The 12217-nt window shown below is 38.1% G+C and overlaps 1 protein-coding gene across 5 annotated transcripts in view; it reads right to left on the bottom strand.

The window, feature by feature from the left end:
• Positions 1-279: 279 nt before the first annotated feature.
• Positions 280-12217, bottom strand: part of IL33 (interleukin 33) — a 156613-nt gene continuing 144675 nt past the window's right edge. For 4 of the 5 annotated variants that reach the window (XM_046664902.1, XM_046664905.1, XM_046664903.1 and 1 more), the window contains 6 exons: positions 7808-7933; positions 7122-7256; positions 5485-5592; positions 4873-4923; positions 3618-3715; positions 280-2222 (listed from right to left, as the gene is read on the bottom strand). In XM_046664902.1, coding sequence (XP_046520858.1) covers positions 2025-2222; positions 3618-3715; positions 4873-4923; positions 5485-5592; positions 7122-7256; positions 7808-7933 — 716 coding nt within the window. In that variant the 3' untranslated portion in view covers positions 280-2024. The remainder of the gene's footprint in view (positions 2223-3617; positions 3716-4872; positions 4924-5484; positions 5593-7121; positions 7257-7807; positions 7934-12217) is intronic. The other variant, XM_046664906.1, reaches the window with a different exon arrangement.

Raw genomic sequence — 12217 nt, 5'->3', positions numbered from 1 at the left:
GGAGTCAGAAGTCTCAGGTTGAAGTTCTGATGCAAGTACACTTTGGCTGTTTGATCTTGGGTAAAAGTCACTGAATACCTCCTTTCTGCTGGCCGCCATGATGGGCACTAGGGGTACAGAGGTGGAGAAGACACAATCTCTTCTCTGGAAGATCTTACTTAGTTTTGAATCACCAAAAATATCAATTACTCCAGATACCAACATTGGTGAATTACTTACTTTCACTTAAGAGTTTCAGAATATTGAGTCATTTTATAATAAAACCATTATGGCCTCACAAACTTTTAAAAATACTGTTTATTCAAGAATACAAACTATGTAATGGGTATATTTGGTTACTTAATAATAATCATTTAAGTATATCATACAAATGCTCATGCTCAACATTTAGTGTTTTTCAGAGGAGATGATATTGATTCTGCTTTTATTTTTGTCTCTATAGTAAAATTATTCACAATGAAACAAAGACATATTGTTCTACAATTGTTTGCTCTCGTACTGTAAGTCTCAGCCTCTTTTATCTTAAGTTAAACCAGCAATTAGATCCAATAGATATCAACAAATTAGAAATTTAAAAGCCTACACTTTTATAAGTATTCCGTTATTATGTTTATCATGTATCGCCAGTGTTAAACCTATGAAAAATTGTAGTAGAAATGGCTAAGCCCTTAAAATCAGCAAAAACTATTTATTTAGTAATTGAAAAATGTTATTACATAGTTGAGTATAAATTTTACTACTTTACTAAAAGTAAAACACAAAGATGTTTAATAAAAAATATTGCCATCAATAGATTTATGTAAAAATTTTACAATGTCAGGTAGACAAAGTAGAATAAAGGTGTTGGCATACGGAGATCAGATCATACGGAAATGAAGCTCAGGGGGTGCAAAAGACATATCAAGGACATGGTTGGTCAAAGGAAATGAAGACAGAACAGAAGTCAAATGAATATTCCATAGTAACCAGGGTCATCGGGAAGCTGGACAATAAAAAGACTTGTGCACATAGGAGGAAAGGATTAGAAGACATTTTGTCCAAGGTGCTGAGTATATCAAGTCATAGATCCCTGGGAGCTAGGGTCGGAAGAACATGGTATTCCACAAACATGAGGGATAGCCAGATATTGAAATTGTAAGGTTAATCCTGTGCCCCATCCAGGTCCTAGGAGGTCAGAGGACTTCTGGCCCCACTGTGGGACTGGATGACCTAACATATGTTGTGGCTTGCTGCTTTTTAAAAAAATGTTTCAGTTTGTTAGATATTCTTAATGATTTCAATCATAGGTCTGAACTAAAATGTATTTCACTTCCTAATGTTAAGAATGCCTTGCTTAAAGTTAACTGTCTACAAAAATCAGAACTTTAAAAATGAAACAATGAGAGGTGAAATTATTTGCTTTATAAATATTGGATTTATTTTTCACAATTTTTTGATAATCCTTGCCTCTTCACTTATTTATATTACCTGCCTAGCCATAGAGGCATCTGAAGTTTCCGGCATCTATAAACAAACTTGGTGTTTTATTCCACTTTTGGAATGGGCAACCTGCGTGCCTTTTCACCAGCAGCTTTAGTGTTTGAGCCTATTATTTGGAACCAGGAAAAACTGTGTCCCTATGTAGTTTTTTAAAACAGATACCTGTCTACATTGTGACTTGGGCTAAGACTCTTGCTTCTTCCCAGAGGTCTCAGCTCTAAATATGAAGTTCTTTATGGACTGAAAGTGGAAAAAAGTAAAGGTCAGGCTGTGTCTCTTCTGAATGTTGGCAGATCTCTTTACCGATACCCGATTTAATATACCAATACTTGTGTTGAATATACAGTGATACAGAGGGAAGTAAAAAACAACTGAAGGATAACGAAAAATATTTTTACACATAATAAGAAAAGCATTCCACGGCGTGTGAGCACTCTCCATTTCCCTTAAATGTTCCCTGCCTCTTTCTTTTGTCTCATCCCTTCTGCAGTGGTAGCCATTTGGGCTACCCAACCCAGGATCCACAGCTTCCCATCACATTAAGTTTAAGAGAGCTTAAATATGATATTCTGCCTACTTGAAGGCTCAGTTTGCTCCCCCACTTTAATTAGAGCAAGGTGCTTGTCCTTTACTCCTATAAACACTCCAGGATTGTTCTTACATTCAAATGAAACACATCTGGACGACGTCTTATGCATAAGAAAAAAGGCCTGGTCTGGGAACGGGTTTTCACATTTTTGTAGCTGAGGAAACAAGAGAGAAAGCAACCATTATGTGTGTAGGAGATCTAGTGTCAACTTCACCTTCCTGTGTTAGAAACTAATGGGGAATAATTATTTACAACTTGGTATTTCTAGCAAGCCTACTTACTAAGTAGGGGATGGGGAGGGGATGGGAAGGAGTGAAGGAGAAAGAAGTGAGTAGAGGGCCAAAGTGGGGGGTTTGATTTGATTCATTGATAGTAGACTTTGAGAGACTACGGCTTAGAATGACTGGATCTGGATACAGCAGATCTGGATTTGTACCCCTCTTTGGCCATGTGCTATCTCTGAGACCTGGGCACATTGTTTTACCTCTCAAGCCTCAATTTTTTAGGCTAGCCAGTTTTCTAGATGCATCAACTCCCAACTTATCCACAGACATATGAGTGATATAAATGGTTATTATTTCAAGCCACTAAGTGTTCAGGATAATTTGTTACACAGCAATATCTGACCAGTACAATAACTCCATCATAGAGTTACTATGAGAATTAAATAAGACAGTACTTGTAAAACATTTAACACAGTGCTTGGTAGATGATAGAGCTCAGTATGGGTCAGCTCTTATTATTGAGTAGTTATATATGCCAAACACTTATATACACTTAGGAACATTTTGTTAAGGGAGATGTTGGTTACCATCCAGTGTTTGTGTTAATACCTTACATGGCTGTATTAGTTAGCTTTATATTTTTGTGAATTTATATAACTTATCTTCTATATTTATACTCTCATGTTTTCTTCTTTGTCTCCATCTTTGACTTGTTTGTTCCTCCAGGTGTTCATAATTTTTCATCATGACCCATATAATACTGCCATTTACTAACTGAGGAAGACTATTCAGTGAATTCTATGATTAGAATGTAGGTTGTTATGCTATCTGTAAATCTCGGTATATGGAAATGTTTATGACCATCCCTTTAGCAGGCTCAGTGTGTAAAATTATTTTTGCATTTGCCTAAGAAAGCAATATTTTACAAAGAAACAATTCCTGGAAGAACAGTATTTCCTAAAGCCAAAGAGAAAGGATTTGAGATCATTCTATATAGCAGTGCTTCTCAGACTTTAATGTGCACATGAATCTCCTGGGGATTTGTTAAAATGCTGATTCTGATTCAATTGTGAGTGAGTGTGAAGTTCTGCATTTCTAACAAGCTTCTGGGTGATGCCATACTGCTGGCAGAGACCAGACTTTCAGTAGCAAGGCTATACATGCCATTTCCCTACTTTTCCTACTCCAGAAGCAGGTGATTAGTAATAACTGATTGTGTTTTAGATACAATAGCACAAACAAAACTCCTTCAAAATACCCCAAACACCCAAATCTGCACAAATGAGTGGAGTCAATCATGACAATTAAGTGCTTATTTCTATTACCTCCACAGAGTGCTCCTTGTTGTTGGCATGCAGCAAGAAGTCTTTGTATTTTTTAGGACTCAGGTTTACCATTAACTTCTGACCATCAACACCATCTCCTTGCAATTAAAAAATGTAAATTGTAAAGTTAAGAATTATAACTCATTTTAATTTAAATAAATTTAACACCCTGGAAAAGAATGCAACATATCACGTAAAACAATGACTTCATTCACCAACATGTCTCTTAGAAATATTTGCACACAAATAAAACTAAAGAGTCATTGATTAAGTAGGGGATAATTCTAACTCCCTTGAAGAAAAGAGTTTAGTTTTCTTATATGCTTTCTAATTGTAGGATTCTGACTCTAATGGGTATTTCTCTGGGTGTCAGCTTCCCTATTTGCATAAACAGCCACTGATAGTTGGCCCCCAATATCCAACTCCTCTTCTTGTGAAATAATAGGATATTTCCCAGCTTGCCTTCTTGTAGCTCAGTGTAGCAATGTGATTAAGTTCTGACCAATGTGAGGTGAGTGGAAGTGTCAGGCACAACTTGCAGGTTGTGTCCTTAAAAGGAAAGAGAATTCATGCACCTGTCTTCCTCTGTCCTGCTGATTGGACATTATCATGGTGGCAAGTAATCTTGAATCATGTAAATGTTGGACGAGCCACAAAGAGAGAAGCAGCTGGGTTCATGGACAACCTGTGGAGTAGAACTGCCATTCCAGCCTTCACTAAGACAGAAATAAAGTTTTGTGTAGCTTAAGCTGCTATTATTCTGGATCTCTGTTAAAAGTAACCAGAGCTTGGGGCCGGCTCCATGGCCGAGTGGTTGGGTTCGCGTCCTCCACTGCGGCGGCCCAGGGTTTGGATCCTGGGTGCGGATATGGCACCGCTCATCGAGCCGCGTTGGGGTGGCGTCCCGCATCCCACAACTAGAAGGACCTGCAACTAAGATATGCAACTATGTATGGGGAGCGGGAGTTTGGGGAGATAAAGCAGAAAAAAAAGAAGAAGAAGATTGGCAACGGTTGTTAGCTCAGTTGCCGATCTTTAGAAAAAAAAAAAAAAGTAACCAGAGCTTTACCCTAAGTATTAAACTACAAGATAGATGGGATGGAGTAAATCCTCTAAGAATCTAAGATTTTACCATGAACTTGGGCTGGAGAAAACCTTCTGAGACTATCTTCCTTTCCCATGGAGCATTTTTAGATCTGTCTTTACCTCAAATTTAAGAATTCAAGCACTACAGCTACCCAACTCTCCAAATTACCTGTTTCACTTGAGGAGCACTGAGAAGGATAGCAACGGAATAACACTGGGTCTGAAAGAGAATGCACAAAATCCCTTTGGTGAGATACAATTTTATCAAAAGGTTTCACTTTCAACATACACACAACATCAGAAAGTATCCTCCTCTTTTATTATATATCAATAAAAGCAAGACATTTGTGGTTTTGAGAAAGGTCTCAAAAATGTGTGAATATGTTCTGATGAATTCTCTGACACAGTTGTTATTAAAATATTTAAAATATTGTTCATGGCACTGATATATTCTTTTACTAGAGGTTGAACTTTGGTGATACTGATAAGATTGGAAAAATCTAGTAGGTAATTTAATGATAGCAAATATGTGTGGTCTCTCCTTCCATTTTTCACAACAGATGCCACTTCTTAATATCAGCACTCTTCCCTGATGAAACCTGGCTAAGCTTCTGAATCCTCCTCAGCACAGGGACATCCAGGCACCCCACTGCCAATGCGTTGGAGTTAGCACACAGCATGAAATAGGTTTGTCATGTCTGAGTTAACACATTTTTTATGGTTTGGTAAAATTACTTTTCACTTTACTAGTCATCATTATAGACACAAGGAAACATTCTACCTTTCTCTTGTTGTCCACTCAGGTCTTCAATGTAGATCTCATAACTTCCATCCTCAATAACAAAACTAATGGATTGATCGTTGTATGTGCTCAGGGAAGCAAAATCTTCTGTAACAAGTGGAAATCTTGTCATTAAGAATTCAAAAAACTTATTTCCATGAGCAATCTTTTAGCAATTTTCTAAATGCCTCCTCTAAGGTTTTTTTGTTTGGTTTTGCAATTTGAGCTACACTTTGTCCATCGCTGTCAGTTAGATGAAAGCCTTTGGTGCAAGCTTAATGTAGCTCAAAGGCTGAGGTGTGCCACCTGAACAGGATTAAAGAAGCTCTTCTCCTGCATGAAGGCTGTGGGCGGCCATGTTACTGTGCTTATGGGAGGCTTTGGTGAGGAGAAAGGAGCTGGAAAATTGACAGACATTGTCTGAGGAAACCTCTGCTTCCTAGCTCCTCATGGTCTAGGGGACTGTGACAAAGAAGGGACTATTTTGATAGACATGGGTAAATGAATACCTGTCTGTAAGGTGTGGAGTCACACAGAGACTTCCAACAGTCCTAGAGAATTCAGGTGTGAGCCCCATCCTGTCCTCTGGCCAAATAACAGAGACACTTAGACTCTAACATTTTTTAATGTTCCAGCACACAAAGAAAATGATAATATTTCTATGGCAGGCTGGGGAAAACCGGAGCAGATTTAGGGACTACCTATATGGGTCCGGGAGAAGAAATGTTCTATATTTTCTTTACATTATAGAATTATGCTAAGAAAAATAACACACAGAATGTTAAGGAGAATGTCAAATATTGAATTTGTATGTGAACTTCTAAAGTAAAATGATTTAAAAATACTTCATGAGAGGGGCTGGCCTGTTGGTATAGTGGTTAAGTTTGTGTGCTCTGCTTTGGCAGCCCGGTTATATGCTGGTTTGTATCCCAGGCATGGACCTACACACCGCTCATCAAACCTTGCTGAGGTGTCATCCCTCATACAAAGTAGAGGAAGATTGGCCCAGATGTTAACTCAGGGCCAATCTTCCTCAGAAAAAACCCCACAAAAAACCTAAATGAGAAACTTCTACCTGCTTCTGAGAACTTAAGACATTTATTTCAGGAATAATACTTGAAATGGCAACATGCCATTCCTGGTCAAATTTTCTTAATGATCTCTTCACTTCTTGATAGTCATCATCAACTTGGACTTTATTTGCACAAGTAGATCATACAATTTAAAACCATCTTAACAACTATTTAAAATGTTTAAGAATTGAAATTATATTTTAAAAATATAATAGCTCTTCCTTTTCTTTCATGGTCAAAATGTTGAAATTTGGGGGTAATGTGGTTTTTTTCCACAAAAGGTAATATATTTTCCTCAGGAATAATGTGTATGGGATTCCAATCCACAGCAAGCATCTCAAAATAGTAATGGAATGCTAACTATAGAATGCACATGCATTGTTAGAGCAACTGTCCTGTACCCAGTTTGGATATCCCTAAATGGGGATGTTAGCAGCAAATGGACAGAAGTTTCTGATATACTCAAAGACGTACACTTGGGGCAGCTTCCTGGAGCGCCACTTGCCAAGGTCCTGTGTCTTACCTCTCTCCTCATCTCCACACCACCCCTGCGACCAGTCATACCTTCAAAAATTGGACCAGCAGTTGATCTAGCACATCTCTGGATCATGGGTACATCAAAGGTGAAGCCCTCCACAGACTGTTCAAGGTGTTCCAGCTGCTGCTCACAGGCAGCCAATACCAGATGTTGCTTTCCACCTGCAGGACAGGGGTGGAGGTAGGAGTAGACTGTCAGTCCCCAATCTGCCCAGACCCATCATTTGAGGATTCCCTTTCAAGGCTACTTGCTGAGAGTGGTGACTGACCCCAGGGCTTCAGCCACCCATGGTCTGAAGACATCAATACCTCCCGGCACACTTACACCCCAGTAGGGCACACTCTTTGGAGTCTAGGTGGAAGAAAACTAGTCATGTATGGTCTCAACATCCGAAAGGCAATCACTATTAACTTTTTAGTTTACTTCTTTTAAATGAAAAAAAATCATTAAAAAATATTCTAAGTATATTTATAATTTTATACCCTCTGTTTTCACTTAACATTGTAACATAACCATTTCTCTCATGCTATTAAAAGCTCTTTATATGCCGTTTAGGAAATGGCTAAAAAATAGCTCATTATCCTTACTCTTTTCCAGAAGGAAAATTTGGGTGAGGGAAAAAAAATTGTATATCCAGATATGGTAAGTGAAGACAAATAGATGCCCATCACTATATTGAAGAATTACCAGGAGATGTGTAGTTTCCCCTTACCTGGTTTTGGTACATGCCTTCTGGTGGTTTCTTTCTTAAAGTAACAGGCTTTCTTTTCTATAAGAAGGCCTGAGCGTAGCTTCATAAAGTATATCTGGCAAACTTCTTCCACCTTCTGTTGAGATTCTAAATAATTAAAAAAATCAAAATACTATTTCTTTCCATCCATCTTTATCCTTTTACAAACCCTGAGAGTAGCAGACCAAGAAAGCAATTACAAGTCCACAGTGTCTTATCAAAAACCTTGGGGCCAGGTGTGTTCCAAAATTCAGTTTTTTAGACTTTAGAATTGTAATGTAGAGCATAAACTATATATACATGTAACACTCCCAGCAGGGACTAGCGGCAGCACCCCATAATCAAAAATTAATAATTTTACAGGGAAACAGAAAATTTACATAAAGTGAAATAAATAAAGACCTCACATTGGTTCAGGTCAGGACTTAACTGTCAAATGAGTTCAGGTCATATTTTACTGCCAAATAAGTTACGAAAAACTTGAGGTCTTTAGAAAAAAATTTCATTTTCAGAATTTCTGATAAGGGAGTGTCGATCTGCATCCAATATACATCAATCTTTGCCTAACTGAGGGGGAATGCTTATAGTCATATGAAATCTGTAATCCTTTCTACTTGCCTAGAATACACTTTTAATAATTTTGGAGGGATAGCTATAGTCTATAAAAGTTATTGATATTAAAAATAGCTGACCCGTATCAAGGAGCTTTTTTCCTATGTTTTTTTTCTAGGAGTTTCATAGTTTCAGATCTTCCATTTAAGTCTTTAATCCATTTCCAGTTAATTTCTGCGAGTGGTGTAAGATAGGAGTCAAGTTTCTTTCTTTTGCATGTGAAGATCCAATTTTTCCAGCACCATTTATTGAAGAGCCTTTCTTTTCTCCATTGAATATTCTTGGCTCCCTTGTCAAATATTAGCACTGTACTAATAATTTTACACACTGTTTTCATTTAATCCTTCACAAACAATATTGCAAGGTAGGTATTATTCTCATTTTACAGATAATGATCTGAGGCTCTTAGTAGTCATGACGCTTGCCCAAGGCTACAGGTCTGCTGAGAAGTTTTGACTCAGCTGTGCCTCATATCAAAACTACTCTTTCCATCTACCTCCATCTGACAAAATGCTGCACTGAGATTTTAGGGACTAAGAAAATGCAAATTCAAATTAAATCAGTTGAAGTGAAAAATTTAATCAATTTTCACGAATTCTTATTTCATTTAGCCAAAGAAAAATTAAAATCTCAAATAAAAAATTAAATTTGCTACTTGGAAATCATAAAAAGCCTGTTAGAGTTAAATAGAAAAGAAAATTGTAACACACGTCATAGGATCTCAACTTTCAGCATTCTAGTAAATGAATTATTAAGCAACTTGTACAACCTAGCCAAATTTCAATTATTCACAGTAATTCAGAAAATGAAAATAATTGCTTGTGACTGGAATCCATTCTATGATCTTTTTTTTATTCTCCAGAAGATTTTCCCTCCTAATATGGTTTTCAAAGTCAAGTGGAATAAACTTTTTTTAGCTACTATTTTGAATTATCTATACCTTGCTTCCAATTCAGATGGACATCTACCTTTAAGTATCTTCAACTGTCTGAACAGGGCAAGACCACTTAATTATACTCACATCTGCCCTGGAACTCCCTAACATTGCATCACAATTCAGAAATGTCAACTACAGTGTCTCACATTTATATGGTTCTTTTACAGTTACAAAGGTAGTTTACAAATCTGTGCCAGAGCCAGCATTGAACTTGGCTTCCCAATGACTAATTTAATACAATTCTTTATTAACTGTACATCACATTATCTCTTCAGAGCTAAAAGGCATAAAGTAATGCCACAAGCATGCTCATTCCTAATATAGTCATCTTTAAGTTCTGGTCAGTATCCCATGGAGACATGAAAGGCATCTCTAATATTGAGAGTGGACTCTGTATAGAGCAGGGCATGGGTCTTGGGTAGTTGAAAGTGAGGGTCAGGATGCTGAGGAAGTATTGTAAATGTAGAAGAAGAGAGTTAGGAGCTGAAGATATGGATGTAGGGGTTAGCATCTGGTGGGACAAACACTGGGTACAATTCATTGGAGCAGGGTCACTACATTTGAAGTACTGAAGATACATTACATCAGGATAATTTGGAAGAATGCATACTTTGGTGTTTGGGGCAGCTGAAAGTGGTGTACAGGTTGTGTTCCTGGGAGGAAAGCACAAACGTGGCATGGCCATGGGGACTCTGTAGGAGAGAGTGCTCCACTGGGGTCAAAGGGCCAGTACAAGCTTATGTAAGGGCTGTTGTCACTTCCTATGTCTCCATTCTGCCTGTGTCTGAGGGCAGCATCTTAGTATGGCTTTTGAGGAAATTCTCATAACTAGTTTCATCATAGAAACAGCATGATGAAATCCTTCAGGCATTTCTGGTAAGTAAATGGGAAGGGGCCTGGAAATCTTTCTTTAGTTCTGCCACTGAGAGAGCTAGACCATAGTTGACAGGAACTACAGAAGTGAATCACTTTATCTTTCATTTCTTCCCCAAACATCTATTTCACCAAGGTCTCTTCTCATTGCTCTCTACCTTTGATCTGTCTGTGACATTTGACTTCAAGGACCACATCCTTCTTTGACCCCTTCTTCCCTCATTGTCATGTCGCCAGTCTTCAGGCTCTTCTTGTTTCTCTTTGGTCAGTCCATCTCTGTCTCTTTGTTAGTTCTTCCTCCTCTTCCTGCTCCTAAAATGTTGATGTTCCTCAGGATTCTGTCCTTTGCCTTTTTTTCTCACTCTAGACTTTCTTTCTGGGCAATCTTGCTTGTTCCAATGACTTCAATCATCTTTTTGTATGCTGATGATTTCCCAAGCTGTAGCTCTACCTTCGGTTTCTCTCCTGAGCTTTGTATCTATTGCTCCTCAGGGCATTGTGATGTTAGCTATTTTAAAGCATCTCTACCTCTTAAAGCATCTCTCTCTATAATCCTCCTGAACTATGGACATCTCCACCTGGATGACCTACACATACCCCAAATTCAAATATACTCATAAATTCTTTTTAAAAAAAACTTGTTTATCTTTCTCTACTCCCAATACAGTCCTCCTGAATTTTCTATCTTGAAAAACAATACCACTATCTACCATTGTCTGCCCAATTCTTAAATCAGAAAGCTGAGATTCAACCATTTTTCCCTCTCTCTCCATCCCTCAATTTATTCAATCTGTCATTAATTCTTGTTGATTTTACCTTCTGAGTGTATGTGAAATTCAATCCTTCTTTTCCATTCTGTTGGCTTAGGTCAGGTACTCATCATCAGTCCCTTAGATGAATATAGTAGACCTCTGACCAGCTTCTGTTTCTACTCTTGGCCCCTCACTCTATCTTTACACCATGTTGCTCTAAAATAAAAATATCTTGTTATTCCCCAATTAAAAATTTGTAGTGGTTCCCTGCAGTCCACAGGATCAAGTCGAAGATCTTTCACTGTAACAGATCTTCCGTGGACAGACCCAAACTAACAGGGGTGATCTCTACTAAGTTCTACCCACAACTAATGCCATGTCAGGATATGGGCCCAGTGTTGCTAGATCTTCAGATCTTTCAAGAGAAACCATACATTCAGATTCTTATGCAAAGTTCTCCAATTTTTAAGTGTTGCCTCAATTAAAAAACAACAGTAACACTGTTCAGGCCAAATAAAATACTTCTGCTGGGTGGATCTGTCCCAAGGCTCCCGTATTGTGACCTCTGGCTAGATCCATAAGGAAGCTGGATTGTCAGGGCAGGGAAAGGGTTAATGGTTATGGAAGAGAGGAAGTAGCAGAGGGGAATGGCCGACCCTGGAGAGTAGCTTCCTGGAAATTGGAAAGGGGATTAATTTGGGAAAGGGCTTTTATCTAGCTCATGAATTCCTGTGCTCCGTTGGCACTAAAGGTGAAATGCCCTGGTGGTGACCATAACTCATATGGGACCTGACTGTGTGGATACCTGTAGTGGTTGGATTCTGAGTTTTGTGATGGTGTCAGATTCTGCTAGCCCAAGGGAGGAGAAGGAATTAAAATGAGCTTTCTTGCTCAGGGACTCAGAGCAGTTTATTTAGAAATATAAGATGTGACATTTCTTGCACCTTGAGTTTCGAGAAGTGGTTCCTACCTGTCACATACCTTATAGCTATCTGTCGAAATTTTGTCCAGGAGCATTTAAGTAATAACAATTTTAGTATTAAACTGAGCCACTTTTATGGAAAAGGGACATCTGCTAAGGGACAATAAAAATATTGTAATGCATTACAAAACCATATAAATGATTTGGGGATTATCTTTATCTCTGTTTCTCTAAATGGGGTAACTAAGCCATTAGGGCCACTGCACCCTTAAAAGAAGGGTTACTTTTTAATTATT

This window comes from Equus quagga, chromosome 6, assembly GCF_021613505.1.
Source record: "Equus quagga isolate Etosha38 chromosome 6, UCLA_HA_Equagga_1.0, whole genome shotgun sequence".
Classification (NCBI taxonomy): Eukaryota; Metazoa; Chordata; class Mammalia; order Perissodactyla; family Equidae; genus Equus; species Equus quagga.
Note: the sequence above shows the minus strand (reverse complement) of the source record. Positions and strands in the feature narration are given on the sequence as shown.